We start from the raw sequence: 21986 nt of genomic DNA on the forward strand, positions 1-21986 counted from the left end.
CCAACTTAACGTTTTTAAAAATTACTTTTTTTAACATACGAAATTGTACTCTCAGGTATGCGCTGAAATGCGCCGTAAACTAGTTATTGGTATAAACATATAAAAAGTGACGTAGCTAAAAGATGAGATAACACAAAGAATGACTTTTTTGTATTGCCCTTAATTAATAAAAAACAAGAAGACATTTTTTTTGAAACTGGAAGAGTAGAATATTTATAATTATCCACTATAGTACAGTAGAGATGGTTATCATGAAAGAACATTTTCAATATATGGAATATCTCGGTAAATTACTGTATGAAAAATTTTTCTATATAAAAATTGTTTAAGATTTTATTTGCCATAATAAGGCAGCATTCAATTGTTTTTATTTTAACAAACAAATGAATAACGAAAAACAATTGAATTTTTTAAATAATGAAATGCCCCTGCATTAGACTCATTTGATTCTTTTCGATGACTCACATGTTAGCACCCTTATATAATAATTTAAAAAAAAACTATATTAGTACCTAATTATATCAATAACATAAATCTAGATATCCTACATCAAAATAGAACAAATGAACATGTACGTTTCTTATTAAACCTTGGAGACAAAACTAAGTTAGCAATAATTACTGCAGAAATTTTTCTCGGAATCCTCAGTCATTTATTTCAAGCTTTTTATGATGGGTTAGGCTTAAGGGTAGGCCACCGCCTTGCAGATAATGATGGCAAACATTTTGAACCTCGTTTTGAACACTTATTCCAAGGAAAACTATTTTATTGCTAATTTAGTTTTGTCTCCAAGGTTTAATAAGAAACGTACACGTTCATTTGTTTTATTTTGATGTAGGATATCTAGATTAATGTTGTTGGTGTAAATACTTAACAAAGAGTGTTTTAATTTTTCTGAAAAATTTCCTTATATAAGGGCATTAACATGTTACGTCATCGAAAAGAGAAAAAAAATCTCTATCAAATGAACCCAAGAATGAGCCTAATGAAGGGGTAAAAGAATTCAATTGTTTTTCGTTATTCATTTGTTTTCTAAAATAAAAACAACTGAATACCGTGTGTCCCAGGTAGAACTCGCCATAGCGCAATAACATACGTTGAACACTAACTTCAAACTTCAAAAGGTCTCGTGGATCCTTCGTGCACATAAAGCGCATTTTTTAAACCGAAATAGCTTTTGTTTTGACATCACCAATGGATATATTTCTTGCAGACGTCTCAATCGTGCTTTGTGAGTACCCGATCACGATAAGAGGTCGAGGAGGAGGGCTATGGTTGGTAGAAATTAATTTCTTTCGTTGAGACCTTTCATTAGAGTACCATGAAGGATAAAACTAGTTCCACCCCACCCTCCCCTCCACCCCCCTCCCAATTTTGATAAGAGGACAGAAAGAAGGGCAGTAGTTGGTAGAAAACGGTTCCTTTCGTTGAGACCTTTAATTAGAATACAATGAGAGATAAAATTAATTTTTATACCAGATACGTACCAAATTTGGTGGAAATTAGAAAGTTTTAGGGGTGCGCCATTTCGTGGTAGGAATTTTAAGAAAATGTTTGTAAAATCAAACAGGCCATACTCCAAAACTTATTCAAAGACGTGCCACTCTTAGTAACGAGTTGAGGAAAAAAATGCAAATTTCAGCACTTTATTAAGGGTGGCTTCCAAACAAAACACGTTGGACCCTCGGTTTAATTGGAAAAATGCTTGTGTGTCTACCGCCCAATATCACCCTGTATATCACTAAACTATATTAGGCTACCTACAAGTTCAGACTAAGCTGGTCTCTGACTTAATAGTTTAGAGACAGCTTTTTCAAATTTTTTCTTTTTAAGTACTTGATAAACTAGGCCACATACATTCGAATTGGTATCATTAATGCTCTCTTTCTGGTGGTTCAATGGTAAAAAAACGAAATAAATTTAGAGCGACAGCAGAGGTCCTTAAAGGAAAAACTCGAGGAAAAATGTGCGATGAAATGAACACTCTATGGGTAATTTGATTTACTAGTATTACTATGCAGGGTGTTCCTAAATATGATGTAAAAATGGAAGGAACTTTCTTTGGTTCATTTTATAAGTAAAAGTTCTTATAACATACCTCCCTAAGCGCTTCGTTACCAATATATAGGGGGGTTATAGTTCTACCGTACACTTTACAATTTAAACCTATAATTTATAAACGTATGCAAACACAAGTTACAATTTTCCACGCCAACTGTCAAAACTAATAAAAGCAAGATAATATCCAAATAAATTCAGGGACTAAACTAGAAAAGTCACTAGAAATGTCACTAAACATTTTTATTTTTTTTTCGTCGAGTACGGCCACAGATACGAAAATGTTACAAGAGACCAAAAAGTTTAGGGTTAGCGTAAACCAATATTTCAAATGTTTATATTAATTTTTAGTTTTAAAATATCCCAAAAAATTAGCCCCTTCCGTATATTTGACATCATATGTAGGAACACCCTGTATAATATTGAACCGGTTACAAAAGTAAACCGAAAATGTTAGTCCATCCAAATTTGTTTTTAACCAAAATGATAATAAATGTAATACGATAAGATGTAAACTTTAGTTTAAATGTAAATGAAACTTAACGTCAGAAGATATAAAAAAAACTTTGCCCATGCGAGATTCTACTCAAAAGCTGTTCAGCTCTTCCAATGAGAGTACAGATGGACCGACAGACGGACCGACATTTTGTTTGATTCGGATTTCTGATGCTTCAAAACGTGTATTTCCGTAAAGTAGTAGTCATGGCTGCTATCAGTCAATTTTTGTATCTATCATAGCATGTATACTGTTTCCTCTCTCAAATTGGAATTTAGATCAAGATTCTGTGTATCTTCGATCCAAAATGATCGCTAAAACTGAGCGTGCTTTATGTTTGCCGGCAGGCCAATCAAGGAACAAAATGCAAATAGGATATACAGGATGCCCATTATGTATGGAATATAGTGTATATCTCGGTAAATATCGAATGTATACAAAATTTTTCTATATGATATTTTCCATAATAAGGCAGCATTCAGTTGTTTTTATTTCAGAAAATAAATTAGTAACGAAAAACAATTTATTGAATTTTTTTAAATGGCAGTGCATATTTTCATTGGGCTCATGTGATTTTTTTCTCTTTTCGACGATGTAACATGTTAGTACCCTAATACAAGCAAATTAAAAAAAACGTTTAATCACATCAAAACATTAATCTAGATGTCCTACATTAAAATAAAACAATTAAATGTGTACGTTTGTTACCATTTTATTGCAAATTTCATTTTGTCTTCGAGATTTAATAAGAAACGTACACGTTCATTTGTTTTATTTTGATATAGGATATCTAGATTAATGCTATTGATGTGTATAATAATACTTTTTTTTTGAAAATTTTTATTCTATTAGTGTACTAAGCATGGAAATAAGAAAAATATCTTTATCAAATGAACCTAATAAAAAGGTGCACTGCCATTTAAAAAACATTTCCCCTTCCCCCTCAGCAATTCCATGGAAAAGTACTGAATGGGCAAAAACAAAAAACCGTTTTTTAAAGTTTTTTTAAATTTTTTTATTCGAAACGTAATTCTCGTTTAAAAAACCCACGATAAAACTTGATCGATTTCTTGGGTTTCTTGTGGGCGAAAGTTAATAAAATGTATTTTTTTTATTTGAAACTTTTGATTCACTAACAAATGAATTGATTCTAACAAATGTCTTTAATTGCAGGTAAATACCGTACCTGGCGTGATGCAAGTCTCTACACCTAGAAAGGTAAGTCTTTAATATCTTCACCAAAATTAATTCTTACATCTATCTTTTATTTTATAAATCGAAAACTTTTTGACCGGGTTGGATATCTCCAATCCAAATAATAATAATAATGTTTCTTTATTAAGTAAATAAATAACAATTTCAAATTTAAAAAATTGCTGGTGGGAGATCGGCCAAAGGCCGTTTTTCACTCCTACCATCGGTACATTAAGCGACGTGAATTCATATAAAGAAAACAAAAATAATACGTACGCGCAACAATAATACAGAAGTAAGATCAAGAAAATTAAAAACAAAAGATTAAATCGCCCTATTGACATTTGCTTCTCTGGGGGGAATTAGAAGTTCTGTACGTAACATGCTTTTGAAATGATTAACATTTTTGCAGTTGGTATAATAATTAAAATAATTGTTTAAAATCTTGCATGACAAAATATGAAAAGCAATTTTCAAATTTGGAGGACTTATGCTCCATGAGCGAGTAATACTCATTATCCCTCAAAGATTTGCTGTGTAAACTATTACATTGTAAGGGTATCAACTTTCATTGCCGAATTTAAATAGGCTACAAGTTTTAAATTTCAATTTTCATATTGTAACAGTTCTTATTACCCAATCTTCTCGAAATTTTAACAGTAGCGCCTTTTGGTAAAGACAAACCCATCGATTATATTGGACTGCATATATGCAGATGTCAATCTCTTAGTTGTGGAGTAGATACTTCGATAAATAAAAAGCGAAGGGATGCGTGAGAGGAAAATATAATAAAGGGAAAGTACTGGGTCTCAACAAAATGCTTCCGTGCCGAAAAGTTACGTTTTGAAGAAACTCGTTTTTTTTTAAAATAATTTTTATACCAGGAAAGTATTTCTTGTAAACGGATTTTTTTTAGAAAACTAAACATGTCAATTACGTATGCTCGCGAAGGTTTCTGATGTAGTAAAACACTTTCGGAAATTCCAACTACATTTAAACACCCTAATTTAAAAAAAAAAACCTCACCGATTGGATCCTATGTCGAAAAGTAGGCACTACACATTTCTAATTCCAAGGGACTACACATTACTATTGGTATATCATTGGGTACTGCACACACAGTGTTATAAATCTAGTTTTCCTAACAATATACGGATCGACCTTTATGATCATAATACAAACGCACTGCAACGACATCATATAGGTAAAATTAAACTCTGAAACAGATTTACTCCGTCGGAAATCCGGGAAGCCGGGAACATCTACAGTCGACTATTACCATTACGCCAAAAACAATGCATTAACTCAACTCTACTTATTGTTTTCTGTCATTCTGCGGGCCAGCAATTAACTGCACCGCATAATACCAAATAAGATACGATGATCTCTACACTTGTGGATCTCTACATCTAAAAGCCTCACTTTGCAGAATCTAAAGTATTCATTAACAACATTTGAAGGAGGGACAAACATCCAAAGAGAATTTGCCAAATAGAGCTCTTGTTTGTTTTATAAATGTAAAATGTTTAAACGTTTGTTGTTGCATAAATTACGGTTTGTCAATCAATGGTAAAAATCTATGATTCACAGAAACTTCTGTAAAGAATTTCACTCTCATTCGCAAGTTTTAGCACGGACAAGCAATTTTGTGGAGGACTTTTTCCACCAATGGAAAATTTCCTTTCGCCTTTCTTTAAAAATGCAAACGAGCAAGCAATTTATGAAGCATTCCAAAGCGTTAAACACACAGTTTTAGCACATACCTTTCAGTTGCTATCCGAAATTTTTGGATTTTCCCCAAAATTTACACTGAGGTTGCCTTGCTGGTCCATGAGCGCGAATTTTACGCATGTTAACATAAAATTTTGATTAAAACTGCTGCATTTCAAATTGGAACCGTCACACCTCATTCTCATTAACATTTGTCAAAATTAAGCGTGACATTACGATATACAAGGGTAATGTGAAAAATTACTGAGCTTACAAGGAAAGATGCCACCTTTAGTTAAAATATGGCAAAAAAACCCTTTAGTGATTACCGAGAGGAAGTGTTTCCAAGTTTTAAGCGGTTTGAAGTTTTTTATTTTTTGTTGTTTGGTCCTTCTTTATGAATTTTCAAATAAATCGCGGGACGCATCAAAATGTCCCCACTTCTGCCGAGATAAAAGGCACAATTCTTCTAATATCTCCATGTCCTATTAACGGCGATAAAACACGTGCGTTAATTAATTTTCTCCTGATAAAAATCCTTATAGCAAACAGTCTCTCTTCTAACGCCGTATCTAAAATGAAAAAAAGTGATAATATTTAAACAATAATTACGGATTAACATAATTTAAATTAGGAAATAAGGAAAACCAACACTGAGACACAGATTTAAATGAAACGAACCAACTTTTTGCATATTTCATAAATAACCCACCTGATTTTGTACTTAAAAAATTCAAATATTCCCAGTATGTCTCGTCAGCCTATTTTAGTGACCTCAAAACATTTACGAAAAAATCCTCGGACCCGTCAATTTTTGATTCTTTTGCTAGCTTCGCCCCCTTGAGGGCGAAGCCATCGCGGGGGTGACAATCGCCCCCAAAATTTTAAATCGAATGGAGGGTCGAGTGATACCTTATTTTGAAGGTATTTCTATGTGGATTATAACCCTTAAGTTTGAAATCAATTTTATTTTAAGTGCTTAAAGCTAAAATCAATCAAGCAAATGCGGAAAATTTTGGCTTTCGACTTCCATACAATAATACAGTTATGAATAATAAGTTGGGCTCTTTTGCATGAGTAGAGCTGGCATTCCGTTAGAAGGTGTTTGGCGAATAATACACTTTTGCAGTGATGGCATAGAGGAGGAGATTTGTGTGTCCAATTCGAAGTCTTCGAATGATTATTTTGTCTCTTCTTGATAATGGAGAGAGGTGAAAAGGCTTGACGGTTTTCCGTATCTCGAGTAGCTCGGACAGGATTCTGGACCAGCGTTCTTTAAACTTTTTCAAATCTTTATAACAGGGCCCTGCAACAGTGCGATGGTTTTTCCTAGCTCATACCTTGTAAAAAATATCAAAAAACCTTTTGTGCAAATGTCAACCACAGAATGATGGTTGCGCATGTACAGAAATTATTTTTGAATGTACAGGGTGTCAATAAACAACTGATTTTTTTAAATGGAACACTCGGTATATTTTTAGTTGTTTCGATATCATTTTTTAATGGAAACCTTTTCATGGTTTTTTGTCCATGTTACCAAATTACTAATTTTTTTCCGAATATTTGCTCATAAGCAAGCCCCACTTTGATAAGTCGTAGCGATCTTGATTTATAAGTTAAGAAATACATTTGATCAATAATGTTAATTTGAATAAAAAGAAACACTTTGGAAATGAGAAAGTTGGATATAGTGATACAGAGAATGTGATACAGAGTGTTCACAAGAAAATAGTAAGATTTCCAAATTTCAAAGTGCCATAACTATTTTTTTTTAAGTATCACTATTTCTCTATTCGATAGTCTTTTGTGTGCTCTTCAATTTTTATAAGGGCTGTCCTGTGCCTAAACCCCATAGTTTTTAGATTATTCATTATTTTTCACAAAGGTAGTTACACATTAATTAATTACATGTTTAGGAGTAGGCCGTGATAATAAAAAACAAAAGAATGCCAAAAAGTATGCAAATTCCATAAATTTATGATTTGCTGCAAGTGTCCCTATTTGGTACTAAAATAAGATTAATTAAAAAGGTGAATTTCTAAAAATAGAACTAGTCTTTTTTAAACAATCTTATTTTACTACGAAATAAGGAGTATACTTGCAGCAAATCAATTCTGGGGCGGACTGGCCCGGGGGGGGCGGGTGGCGATTGCCACCTGGCCTGTACGTCATAATGGCCCGTTGGAAATTTATAAGTATGTGCTGTATTTAGTTTCTTGCACTATTAATAAATTATTAACACGTTTCTCTAATTGGGGTTGATATTAGGTTGTAAAAAAATTCTGTTTTAATTGAAGTGTTTTACAATGAATTTATCATTTTTTGTCGTAGCATGAAAGTGCTGAAATACAATGATAGGCGACGCACCTCGTGTGGATTGTATATTTTGTTACTTTTAATTATCAGCTGCAATTTAAAGGTAATTGATTTCCGAAAAAGGAGTACCTTAAAATGAAGCAAAAAATGTTTTTGTGGTGCACCGCAGAGCTACCCCCCCGCCACCTTCATTGCTACACTAATACTTTAATGGCCCGTAACCTATGCAATTCCACCTGGCCCGCCCCTGACTAGAAACCAATTTCGAAAGAAAATTCAAAGGGCTCTAACTTTTGAATTAGTAGCCCAATCTTGGAACTGTTTGAAATTATGGATTCTACAGGCCACAGTCTATAAGAAAATGTTCTTTCCCGGACGATCTGAGACAATTTCCTTTTTTACCAAAAATCGACTGCACCAAAATTTCTCGGGAAAACACTTTTTCTTATTAAGTTTGGTGCGCAGAATCTAAAACAATTCGTACTTTTTCGATCGGACTTCTCAATCAAAAGTTATGGACTAGAAACCAATTTCGAAAGAAAATTCAAAGGGCTGTAACTTTTGAACTAATAGCCCAATCTTGGAACTGTTTGAAATTATGGATTCTACAGGCCACATTCTATAAGAAAATTTTTTTTCCGGGTCGATCTGAGACAATTTTTTTTTCGGGGCTTAAAAAAAGGCAGTGTATAACCTTAATTCCTTTTTTTACCAAAAATCGACTGCACCAAAATTTCTCGGGAAAACACTTTTTCTTATTAATTTTGGTGCGTAGAATCTAAAACAATTCGTACTTTTTCGATCGGACGTCTCAATCAAAAGTTATGGACTAGAAACAGGGGCGGACTGGCCCGCGGAGGCGGGTGGCGATTGCCACCTGGCCTGTACGTCATAATGGCCCCTTGGAAATTTATAAGTAATAATTTTGTAAAGTTGACAAAAAACCAAAAAGTGCTCCATGCAGAGGTTAAAAATGACATCGAAAGAACTAAAAATATACTGGGTGTTCCATTAAAAAGACGAATTGTCTATTGACACCGAAAAATGGGACACCTGGTATATTCAGAAATAATTTTGCGCAACTATCTATGGTTGACATTTGCAAAAAAGGGTTTTAGTGCATTTTTTTAAGAATTAAAACAAACTGTGCTATTGTTTGCGTTTTGTCCGTCCAGACCCACTTCTGCCGTTTTGAACTACTTCTAGGGGAATGGTTCTAGAGTGTTGGATTTTTTTTGCAGTAGACAGCCTATACCTTGAAGGTGTGTCAGACGATCATCAAATTTTGCTGTCTAAAAGGGGGGCCTCCCCCCACGAATTATTTCCTGAGATGCTGTTTTTGAAAGTAAAACGTACATAACATAACAGATTTTGCATACGCATGCTTTTATCGGTGCCAAGTTAAACTTTAGAAAGGGGGGGGGGTAAAAATTAATTTGATCTCTCATTGTATTCTAATTAAACGTCTCAACAAAGGAACCGTTTTCTACCCACTACTGCCCTTCTTTCTGTCCTCTATCAAAGTACGAAGGGGGAGGGGGGGGGGAGTGGAACTAGTTTTATCCTTCATGGTACTCTAATGAAAGGTCTCAACGAAAGGAATTAATTTCTACCAACCATAGCCCTCCTCCTCGACCTCTTATCGTGATGGGGTATATTCCCTTATACTTCAAGAAAGGATTGTCGGAAGAGGGTACTCACAAAGGGCGATTGAGACGTCTGCACGAAATAATTCTATTGGTGATGTCAAAACAAAAGCTGTTTCGGTTAAACAAATGCGCCTTATCTTGTTTTGTATGTATTGTTTATATTCCTATCGATATTGCGCCTGCCTGCGCTTGGTATGTCCAATTTTAATTTCGGATTACGTTTAAATTAAATTATTACACAAGCTTAATGGCTTTCGCACATTCCATGCATGGACCAGTAGTACAGTTAAAGGCAGTAAACCCAACAAGCAGAAATTTTAATTTGCATTCGACTGATATGTAGAATGCAAATAACGACATTTTTTTTAAAATTGCAAACCATTTTCTCGGAAAAGCTCCATTATTCAATCAATAAAAAAGAATTTGTTTTTTGTTTACAACATTTCTTGATGAGTTTGTCGCTTTTTTATGCGGGCATATTAAAAGAACGAGAGTGATGTGTTAAATTAAACGAAACGTGGGCAGTAATATCATTAATTAAACGTGGTACTTAAAAAAATTTCAGATAAATCGCAAGTAACTGTAATTAAAATTTGCATAACGAGTCGCCTAAACTTTTTTCCAAACGACGTTCGTAAGAAAACTGCAAAACTGGATGAAACCCATGTGATGCTGGATTGAACTGGATTAAACCAACGATACCTGTCGATATCCGCTTATTTCGTTTTACTGCCAGCCTTCGCAGACCGCCACTTTAAATCCATCTCGCTCTTGTGTTATTAATTAAATAGGAGTAGTTAATAATGCAGATGATTGGGATCAATTGCGTGTCACCGCAACGCCATGTGTTCGAAACGCATTCTTTCCGGGAATAACAATTTTATTCGAAAAACGTCGTCTAGTAATTTGGTTATTTCCCGTCTTGAATGCAGGTCAAAATTGTACAGCTCACAGTCATTTCAAAGAGAAGGTCTTTGAGTAAGCCTCGTACTTGGTGAGCCTGTTTGACACGGTGCGCTATCACAACCAGCAATAATTAGAAAGTGTGCTGCTCGATTATTTAATTAGCTAAGTAGAATAATTTTTGGAAGGAGTTAAAAAAAAAATTGGTTCACAGGTCTACGCAACTTTAGTCATCTTTTATATGCGAAATCGGTTTTTCCAAATTGCGAAAGTAAGATTAAGGTCGACTGGGGAATTAAATATAAGTTATGGATTAATTAAAATTCGGTTAAATAGGCCAATGATTATTGCACTACTGGCCGTGAATTAAACTTGCAATCCCTCGGGACCTTTGCTTTTAAGGAAAATTTCTATCCCACCGGGGTGCGTGAAGTTAGCACGTTAATGGAAGCACAAACGAAATGTTTTGTGCCACTTATTTGTGGTTGATTATGAACAAAAAAGTAACCCAGCACGTCCACCCCTTTTCAAAGTACACGGTAGCGTACCTCTTTTCCGTATGGAACGCCGTTTTACTTTTTATTACGAAAGTTTACAATGTAACATTATAAACAACAGTTAAGTTTATTTCCCGATTTATTATGTTTGTTGTTTTTATGTGAAACATTAAATATGTTTGTTTAAAAAACTTCCCTTAATTGAAATGATGTATGAATTATATAGCAATGTGTATAACGAAAGTTTAACAATACAAATCAACAAACGAATACATAAACGAACAGTAATATAACTAACTAGAACTAATTCAACAAACATAAAAATTTATTCATATTAAATGTGGGATTAAAATTATGAACAATCATTTTAATTCAACAATCATATTAATTCGTGCTGTTAAAATCGGAAAGCATTATTTAAAATGATTGTTGAATTAAAATGTTTGTTGATAATTTTAATTCCACATTTAAAATGAATGAATTTTTATGTTTGTTGGACAAAATCGTTTTATTAATCGAAGTATTTCTTGCAATTCAATTTAATTGTTTGTTATTAATTGTTTGTTGAAATACAGTTTCATATACACTCATTCAATATAACAATATAATTCATTTCACATTTTTATTAAGTAACATTTTTTAAACAATCATATTTAATACGTAAGACAATAACAACAAACGTAAAAAGTAGAGGCATACGATTGACTGTTATTTATAATGGCACATTGTAAAATTTTGGAATAAAATTGTACAAATATTTTCAGAGAACATTTTAATTCAACAATCATATGAATTCATGCTGTTAAAATCGGCAAGAATTATTTAAAGTGATTGTTGAATTAAAATGTTACATTAATTAAAATGATTGTTGATAATTTTAATTCGTATCTCTGATTGTGCGGAAGTTTCAGGAACTACAGTTTAGTCTATTTGACTACGTGTATACTAGCGCCTAATTATAATTATCAACAAACATTTTAATTCATGTATCATCTTTATTAATCAACATTTTTTTAATCAATCTCTTAATACGTAAGATAAAAATAACAAACGAAAAATTTACAGACATAAGATTGGCTGTTATTTAAAATGATACATGATACAATGTTGGTATAAATACTAAAACGGCGTTCCATATTTCCGTGTCAACTTCCTTCCCATACCGATTGTTTTAACTTCTTTAATACTTACGATTTTTCATATACAGTGTGTTCGACATAAGAGACTCACCTCAATATCTCTTTTATTTGGGGAAATTCAAAAAAATGAAATATAATTTTGCATGCGATATCACGATCTATCCGATCGCATATTGAAACTTCCTGCATAACTTCCGGTTAAACAATGCAACTTCTAATTTTGAAATGCAATCCCTATGTTTTTTAAGATCTTTGAGAGCAACGCTGCACAACACCATCAAATAGGCGTATAGTTCATATATACAAAAAAAAATGGAGACATTTGTGATTCAATATTTGGAAAACTTATGAAATCTAGCATGCCGTGTGCTGTCAGGATGCGTGGTGGTTCTTTTCAAATATCTCAAAAACATAGGTAGACATTGCATTAATTGCAAAAGAAAACTTGCCCCCAAATTCCGGCCAAATCAGAGGTGAAGCATACGCGATCGGATAATCAAAATTATATTTGGCAAATTTTTCGTATCTCGCCAATTAAAAGAAATATTGAGGTGCCCATCTTATCTCGAACACACCATATATGAAAAATAATAAATAAATTTTAAGAAATGACAAACATGTATGTAACAACGATAATTAGCGAACGCGAACTTCAATATAATGTAGTAAACACGATCGGGAACACAACATTCAGTTAAAATACGTATACGGTCAATCGAGCTCTGGGTGGGGGTCCATAGAGAGGTAACATAGCTTGGGTCTTCTGGTGTTAATAAATGGTATTTGAAAAAAATAGTCCAAAACATGTTTTTTTCAAAAATCCGGCAGCAGAAAGGAATCTGCTATCCCCTCCACTTTTTATGACGCTACGCTTAGTGTGCTGTGATTGGCTGCGCTATTTTGTGGCGGTAAATTAAAATTTTTGAATTTCCGGATGTCTGCTATTTTGTAGCGGTAAATTTGAATTAGTGCGGGAGCTTTTTAAATTTCTGGATGTCTGCCTTTAACTGCGGTAAACTTAGAATTTGTGCGGTAGACTTGAATTTTTGAATTTCTGATTGTGGCGTCACCCAGTGGGGATTTGTTGGTGTTACAAGAATCGGAAATATAGTTTTCTGTAATTAGCATCTACTAATGATTCATAATTACAATTAACTCCAAAGTTAAATCGTTTGTCAATGAGCTTCGCTTTTACATAGTAACTACATTCTTAATTATGTTTGCAGTTATTAATTATTACCTATTTTGAAAACAGTAATGTATACCTATGCAATATTTTCCTTTTGAATCTTTTGTTAGAAGTTTCTTAATTTTATTTAATTTGAACTATCCTCATCTGAATAATATCATGTTCTCCCAAACAAGAAGCGAAGAATTTGAATTTTTGAACAACAATAATAATCCAATTTCAAGACAAAAATATAAAAGAACAAGAAAAAATATTTTTAGATGACCAAAGAAAAAATAAGTTCTTTAATTACAAATTCATTATCGACTGTGATACATTATTGTTCCTTTGATAAATATCTAGAGTGATGTACGTCTCTTAGGCTTCTTGTATTCATCCTCGCGATAGTAAACCACGGTGGAATGATAAAGCCACTAACAGCTCAAATTAATCTTGGAAATGCGAAATAGTTATTGGTACGGCAACGAAGCATTTTCAATTGATCAAAGTGACAATTAATTAATGGCGTAGATAATTTTATATACCTTAGCCAATCTGAAACAATAACAATAACACGTTGATAACACTAAGATACTACACGAATAGACATTACTTAAATACCTTTGCCGCCATCAAGGTTTTAAAAGTTTAGGAAAGTGTTTGAAACACTCGTCAAATTTTTGTGTAAGTACTTGGATTTTCTGTTCGTCTGGTTTCATAATTGGGGTACGCCCCTATGTATAACTATCATTACACTCTGTATATTTAATTTCACATATACCGACACACACGATTCAATTTGGTCTTATCGGAACAAAATGGCCGACCAGTTAACGACCTATTGGCACCGGTACAAAGACATATAACTATCCTTAAAACCTGTATATTTAAATTTCACCATGTATACATCTTTCGCAACTCCCTGTAGGTTTATTTTTGAATTTCACACCACAACGCTATTTCATAACTCAGTCACTAGATGCTAATTACAGGAAACTATATTTCCGATTCTTGTACCAACAAATCCCCACTAGGTGACGCCACAATCAGATATTCAAGAATTCAAATCTATCGCACAAAATGGCCGACATCCAGAAATTCAAAAATTCGCACAAATTCCAACTTATCTCTACAAAATGGCCGACATCTGGAGGTGTTGCGATAAAAGGATAAATAACTATAGGACTGTACAGACGGAAAAATATTTCTCAGATTTATAAAAAATTGCCTTTTTAATTTATAAAAGTTAAATTTGGCGACCGTGACAGGACCCCTAAGAAGTATTTCTTAGCTTTTCGAGGTTGATCATAGAAAAGGCACGGTTAACTTTGCGTGTATCCTACACAAAAATGTGCGACTAATAAGAGACCAGAAACCTTCATTCCAATTGAAAGCAGCATTGAATCTACAGAACCGGCATCTCGGGCACGTGGAGTTATTGAAAGTTTTCATCCAATTTCAGAAAATTATCCGAAAGCCTTCCTTTTGGCAGAGAGGATCTACTTATAGAAATATAATACGAGAACTTCTGTGGATAGTGACGTCTGTCAATTTGACATTACCTGTCTTGAATGATAAACTAAAATGTCAGATTCGTTCTTTGCAATCTCTTGGAGTGACTACCCGAAAAGATACTACCTGTTTGGTAGAGAACGAATGAAACGATGAAAAACAACTTCGTTTTCAGAAAAAGGCATGTTTTGTCTGTTTAATCCCAGGTCATACCGTACGTAGATGTAAACTACGTGCAGTAAATGTCAGAAAACTGTAATATCCAAGTGTCATCAATGAATGACACGTGCCAATTTTTGAACAGTACGTTACTTATACATTTCAGTCTTTACGCTTTCGTTTTGTCTAACTTTCCATACATATTGTTTTAACTTATTTTATACTTACGATTTTTCATATACAGTGTGTTCGAGATAATATGGTCACCTCAATGCCTCTTTTATTTGGTGAGATTCGAAAAAAGTGATCAAATATGATTTTGTATGAGACATCACGATCTATCCGATCGCATATTGAAACTTTCTGCATAACTTCCGGTTAACCCGGAAATTGATGCAACTTCTAATTTCTGCTATCCCCTTCTTTTTTTACGTCACACGTAGTGTGCTGTGATTGGCTGCGCCATTTTGTGGCGGTAAATTTAAATTTTTGAATTTCCGGATGTCTGGATTTTTTTAAATTTAGGTATATTTTGTTTATTATTTAATTTTGGTAACGACGTCATTTGTAATTAGAAACTGTGCGTAATTTCTCGTAAATATTCTAATAGTGGCCTGGTGCCGTACTCGGAAAATTGTTTTAATTATTTTTGCGGTGTCTTTGTATAATATACTGCTTTTAAATGCCAAACAAAAAATTAATTAAAACAAGTGTAGATGAAAGAGTTATTATTTACCGTGCGTCCAATTTTACATGCGTCCTAATATCCGCGTCCTTTTGTCATAGATTCACATCCGGAAATTCCAAAATTCAAATCTCCTGCACAAATTCAAACTTACCTCTACATAATGGCCGACATCCGGAAATTCAAAAATTTAAATGTCCCGCACAAATTCAAATTTATTCTTCAAATTTACCGTCACAAAATGGCGCAGCCAATCACAGCGCAGCACGTGTGACGTCATAAAAGTGGACGGGATGCTAGATTCCTTTCTACTTGCGGCAGGTGAATTAAGTTAGCACGGTATCTCCAAAATATTTGACTCATTTTGTGCTGACTCCACAAGTGTTGTGCGTCTTTCGTCTCAAAGAAAGTCAACATTTTTTGTCGGTGGTCCAACTTAATGCTAAACTGATATATGCGCTGAGGCCATTTGGGCGCATTGTTTTGAAGCAAATTAAAATTACTGTTGGAGGTTGCAACTTAACGCAACGCTCCTTATTCTCGAAATGCTTGTTTCGTGAAAATTTGTGCGTCCATCATCAGTTCTAAAAAACATTTTTTGTTTGGTTGGGGATGTTGGGGTAATCTTGTAGGTCTTTGTGGTATGTATACCGGATTATACTGAAAACTTTGAACAGAAGCAAAACATTGATAAACCTTTACTGTTTGAGATTCAAAGCTGCACACTTATCTTACAAACGCTAGCTAACCTGTCAAAAACAGTACCACCCCATTAACAATGAGTACAAGTTTTCCTCCGATTTCAGAAAATTATCCAAAAGCCATAGAAGCGTTGAAAAATCGTTTTGGCAGAGAGGATCTACGTATAGAAATGAATATACGAGAACTTCTGTGTTTAGTGACGTCTGTCAATTTGACATTACCTGTCTTGAATGATAAACTAAAATATCAGATTCGTTCTTTGCAATCTCTTGGAGTGACTACCCGAAAAGATACTACCTGTTTGGTAGAGAACGAATGAAACGATGAAAAACAACTTCGTTTTCAGAAAAAGGCATGTTTTGTCTGTTTAATCCCAGGTCATACCGTACGTAGATGTAAACTACGTGCAGTAAATGTCAGTAAACTGTAATATCCAAGTGTCATCAATGAATGGCACGTGCCAATTTTTGAACAGTACGTTACTTATACATTTCAGTCTTTATGCTTTGCATGAATCAACAATGAGGCACGATGAATTTATTAAATCGGTCAGCTTTGTATCCAAGTTAATCTGGCATGGAATGTTTTGTTGTGGATCGTCTTTATTTGTTTTTATTACATATGCTGTTAATAATTAATTGTTATAAAAACGATGGCTAAAGGTTGCAGATTGATTTTCAGGTGGTTTGGAATGTGAACTCCAATTTTTTCATGATCAAAGGTTAACACATCTATTGCCAAGTTGCTAACGACTAATTAACCTAACGATAAATAATGGGATTAGTTTGCTCAATAATTTCCTTTCAAGGATATGTCATAAATGAAATTGATACGCATTTAAAATTTAAAATAATTTGGGGTTCAGAGGCTGCGTTTCCTTCCAAAGCCAACTTTTAGCGTGCGGACCTAAAAGCGGGCCAATCACATCCCGGCATTTTTTATGAAAGTCGTTTATCTGTCGAATTTCTTGGTCGGTCAATAGATCAACGTTAATCAACTTCGTTTGCTTCGGCACCAACGTTAGCGTCTCAAATGTCAGATACTCCCCGTTGGCATGCGGTGTCGGAATCGAGACGACCAATACCAAATCTTCAATGCGTACGCCAAACTTGCCATCTTGATAGTATCCGGGTTCGTTTGACAATATCATCCCTTCGACCAAACCGGGATCGTCAGGCATTGGTTTGGAGGTTATTCCTATAGGACCCTCGTGCACGTTCAGATAGGACCCAACACCGTGTCCGGTACCGTGCGCGTAGTCCAAACCGCGCTCCCATAAAAACTCGCGTGCAAAAGAATCCAAGTGGTCACCCTTGAGGCTCTTCGGAAACACAGCCCTTGCAAGTTTCAGTTGGCCCTTTAACACCCTTGTAAAGCATTCCCGCTCAAACTCAGTGGGTGCGCCTAAATGAATGGTACGCGTGATGTCGGTCGTGCCATCTTTGAACTGGGCGCCGGAATCGCACAAGTATAACGCGTCCATTGTAATCGGGATGTCGGTTTCGGGCTTGGGGGCGTAGTGAATGATCGCGGCGTGGTCACCCACGGCGCTGATTGTGTTAAAGCTGAGCGACACGAAGTCTCTTTGTTCCGACCTTAGCTGCGTTAGTTTGTGTGCACCGGATATTTCCGTTACAACTTGCTCTTGAACGGCTTCCTCTAGCCACGCGAAGTAATTGCAGACTGCTACCGCATCTTTAATGTGGGCATTTCGCATACCGTGGATCTCAACGCTATTTTTCACGGTTTTTAACAATGCGCACGGCGTGGCCCCCATCTTCAGTCTTTTGGGCGGAACGAGACTGGTTATAAAGTACTTGGCGTCGTTAGAGAACCAAACCAAACCACCCTGTATGGCATCAATCGCCTGACGCACACTGCACGCAATTGCGCTGTATGGGCGAATGTCGAACACAGCTCCAGGTGCTTCCACTTTGAAATGTGCCATAAGATCGGGGGTTGTTTGCTGGGGATGGATAAATAAAGTTACCGAATTCTCCACAATCATTACGAATGAACGAAAAACGGGCGTGTACCCCAAATCGCTTCCTCTCAAATTCAACAGCCAGGCGATCTCATCTAGTGCAGTTAGCATTAGTATCTTCACGTTAGTCCTCCCCATTCGGGCGTAGACCTCGTTTAGTTTGTTGGCGATAGTACTGCCGGTATACTCGAGTTCGAGAGGAACGATTGGATTTCGTACAATCGGTGGCCGATCGGTCCATATCAAATCGACTAGGTTCGTCTCGACGGCAACCAATCGGTGGTCGTAAATATCGAGCTGATTCTTCAACCTTGTCCATTCACTTTGACCGATCACCTCTGGGTCAACACCGATGTAGGAACGTGAAGGGAGGGTGCTAATCAGCCATTCGCCTAAAAATATGGTTCAATTGTACTCTACCAAACCAAATGAAACGTAAAGTCACTAGATATAGAAAGTACCGCAATCATCCGCAATTTTTGGGCAAATTTGCTGCCAAATTAAAAAAATTGACAAATAAAATCTGAATAGCTGTAATTTTTTATAACCTAACTTCATAGTACTGTCATGTTTTATAATAGTATATTATATACCGCGGGACTGAAGTAGTACTTTTAATCCCGAAGGTGAAGTTTATGGCCCGACCGAAGGGAGGGCCATAATTTACCTGAGGGATTAAAGGTGGGTTCATAGCTCTCCGTTCTTACGTTTCCGTTTGTCCGTTAGCCAATCAGAAGACAGCAAATTTTTAAATCGTACGTCGTCCGTTTACGACGGAAAAGTTGGTTGAAGTTGAACATTTACGTTTCCGTTGTTCCGTTTTTAACAAGAGTGAGGTTATGTTTGGTACGTTAACAGCCGTTCGCCTATTCGTTCTTCACGGTAATAATCAGATAGCAATGTGCTCTTACTTTCGTACCATTTTTACATACTGAAAATCACGGAGGGTACAGTACAAAATAAAATTTAGGTTATGGTTATACGTTGCAAATGTACAATGTGGACGGATTGCTATGAACCTTAATAAAATGCATTATCCGTTTGACAGACCAACGCAACGGATGAACGGAGAGCTATGAACCCACCTTAAGACCACTACTTCAGTCGCAAGGTATATACGATATTTTTCGTACTTCCGAAACCAAAACACTTAATATGTATGGAGTTAGAGAACGCGTTTTTTCAAAAAATCGCTGCTTAACAAGTTACCATAGGAACGTTGCGTTGGTATGACAATCCCTATGCCATGGTAACAAAAATAATTTGGAAACTGTCATTGCTAGTGAGTGTCATAATTTTGGTGGTGGGTGACAAAGGTGTATTTGATATTGATAAAAAGCGGCCAAAGTATGTAGTTAAAGAATTGATACCACCGGAATCCAAAAAAACTATATGAGCAGCAGTACGATGCGTTTAGGAAGTAGTACCGCATACAAAATGTGGAACAACCTACTGAAATTGCCTTGTTAGTAATTTCATCCTTCCGGGATTTTCGTCTAAATTTAATCCCGGCGGGACAAAAAGTGACACTTCAGTACTTGTCATAATGGAGTGAAGTTGTTACTTTAGTCCCGGAAGTACGAAAAAATATATACAGATTTCTCCAAACAGGTGGAACAATCCCTAACATTAAAGTTACTAGAATCTGGTAATTTCCGCCATTTTTGGGCAAAAATCATGCGTTCTCTCTCTAACACACGAGCCTAATGGATTGCGGTACTTTCTATATTTAGTGACTTTAATGAAACGTACCCTGAGTAGGAGTCGATGCTAAACCTTCCTTCATTAGTGTCCAGTTTGAATCCATTTCCTGCGTTGCTTGTAGAAAGTAGCGTCCGTCGGTCCACACGCAGGCATTTTCAAGCGTGATAACTGCACTTCCTGCACTTCCAGTGAAACCGCTAACGTAAGCCCTTCGTTGCGTATCGCCCGAGGGTATGAGGTATGCGTGTAACACCTCCGTAAAATATTTCTTCTCTTTCATAACAGAGCGCAACTGCTTCAGCAAATTTGTAGTATCTTTACGCCTTTCCATGTCTGATGAGAAATTTGAATACACTGTTCAGTTTGCGATTTACTACCTCTGTACTTATACCTCAATCGGTGACCAAATGTTTGCTTTCAATTACTTATGGTGTTATCTTGGCACGCGTCCTACATAGAGAATTCTCTTTGTTGGCAAATTACTACGATGAAATCACCAAGTCCAAAGGTGTGCTGTTGATTATTAAACCAGCGCATAGGTACTTACCCTACTTAGAATCATTGTGCAAAAATTTTCTGTAGAAAAATCTAATCTCTCTTATAATGGAAAATGACATAAAGAAACACTGGCGATTTCATAGATTTTAGGTTAATTACCAGGATATTTTGATTATTATATTATTTATACAGGGTGAGTTTCTTGCATTTTAAGCATTGGGATCTCGTAAACCATAAGACATACGGATTCGGTTAAATGAGGAAAGAGTTGTCGTTTTAAGAGCTTATTCAAGATAGGTATGCTTTTGTTTTTTGAAAAAAATCCACAGTTCACTAGATATGAGCGAAAAACAAATTTAGTGATTTTTCATTTAACTTTTGTAGAATCGTTATTATTAGAAATACATCAAACATAACTTAACATGATGAAAATACTAATTTCTTTTTAGATTTTACAATTTTTGAGTTATAATACAAACTTTAATTTTTTTTTATGGTAGTCAGAGTTGGCGTTGACATTTTTAAAAAGGACAAATTTTTCTCTTTATAACGATATAAGGCTTGCTAAAAGTACCTTAACAAATAAACGCCCTGTAGTAATTTGCGTATTATTGAGAGGTAAGTAAATAGAGTTGGCCATGGAAAACAATATCTAGTGAGATAGGTACCTTTCATTTACGACGAAAATTGGACAGGTCAATGTTATCTTCATTTTCTACCAAATTCTACCAATTTATCGTGTTTATTTGTCAAAGTAAGTACAATGATCCTTGTATCATTGTAAAAAGAAAAAAATGCACTTTTTAAAAATGTCACAGCCAACTATGATTACCATTAAAAAAATGTAAGTTTGCGTTATAACTCGAAAATTATAAAAGAAGAATAAATACTAATAAATGTATCTTATTAAGCGGAACAAAATTTACAATTTTTGTTCTTTGCATATTTCTGTATTTCTAATACTAACGATTCTAGAACATTTAAAAGAAAAATCACTAAATCTCTTTTTGGCTCATATCTAGTAAACTGTGGATTTTTTTCAAAAAACAAAAGCATATCTTGAATAAGCTCTTAAAACGACAACTCTTTCCTCATTTAACCGAATCTCTATGTCTTACGGTTTCCGAGATCCTAATGCTTAAAATGAAAAAAAAAACTCACCCTGTATATCTTCCAGGAAAAAATGGTTTAGCCCTATAATGCTAGCGTGTTCAGTTCATATATATGCATTTTTTTGATTATACTATGCGATCAAAAATGAGTTGCTGTTGAGTCACCTTTGGAATTTTTGTTTACGTGGGAAATCGTACTTCCAAAGGCAACTCGACAGCAGCTCATTTCTGATCGCCCGTTATCTGCATCAGAATCGCCTGAGGGTGCGAAAAATGCGATTAAAGCACGCCGAGCCTTAAAGGTGGTTAAGTAACATTACTTCAAATATAACATATCAAACTATCATAATATGAGACGTAAAAAATACTTCCAGATCGCTTTCTGCAAATACAAAAGATGTCTTTGGCTCGTATCCTTTGTTGGAAGCTTTCACAAACGCACGTGGTTTAGAAGAGGTGTTCCACTTGTTAATTGCAGTATTGATTGAAGTTTTGACTGA

At 35.1% G+C, this 21986-nt stretch overlaps 2 protein-coding genes across 4 annotated transcripts in view; one reads left to right on the top strand and one right to left on the bottom strand.

The window, feature by feature from the left end:
* The window catches only part of LOC116170802 (39S ribosomal protein L15, mitochondrial), a 148876-nt gene that overhangs the window by 66473 nt on the left and 60417 nt on the right, over positions 1-21986 (top strand). For both annotated transcript variants that reach the window (XM_031487316.1, XM_031487317.1), the window contains exon 4: positions 3728-3772. The gene's annotated coding sequence lies outside the window, so the exon portion shown is untranslated. The remainder of the gene's footprint in view (positions 1-3727; positions 3773-21986) is intronic.
* Positions 16850-20485, bottom strand: LOC116170791 (xaa-Pro aminopeptidase 1-like). Of its 2 annotated transcripts, XM_031487298.1 has the most exons (4): positions 20424-20463; positions 20268-20358; positions 19925-20209; positions 16850-18564 (listed from the first exon to the last, which is right to left on the bottom strand). In XM_031487298.1, the coding sequence occupies exons 3-4, from the start codon at positions 20205-20207 to the stop codon at positions 17033-17035; spliced, it is 1815 nt and encodes a 604-aa protein (XP_031343158.1). In that variant the 5' UTR covers positions 20208-20209; positions 20268-20358; positions 20424-20463; the 3' UTR covers positions 16850-17032. The 2 variants fall into 2 exon arrangements, with proteins under 2 accessions (XP_031343158.1, XP_031343157.1); XM_031487297.1 differs by having other exon boundaries at positions 19925-20485.

Source organism: Photinus pyralis, unplaced genomic scaffold (assembly GCF_008802855.1).
Source record: "Photinus pyralis isolate 1611_PpyrPB1 unplaced genomic scaffold, Ppyr1.3 Ppyr1.4_LG5, whole genome shotgun sequence".
In the NCBI taxonomy this organism is placed as follows: Eukaryota; Metazoa; Arthropoda; class Insecta; order Coleoptera; family Lampyridae; genus Photinus; species Photinus pyralis.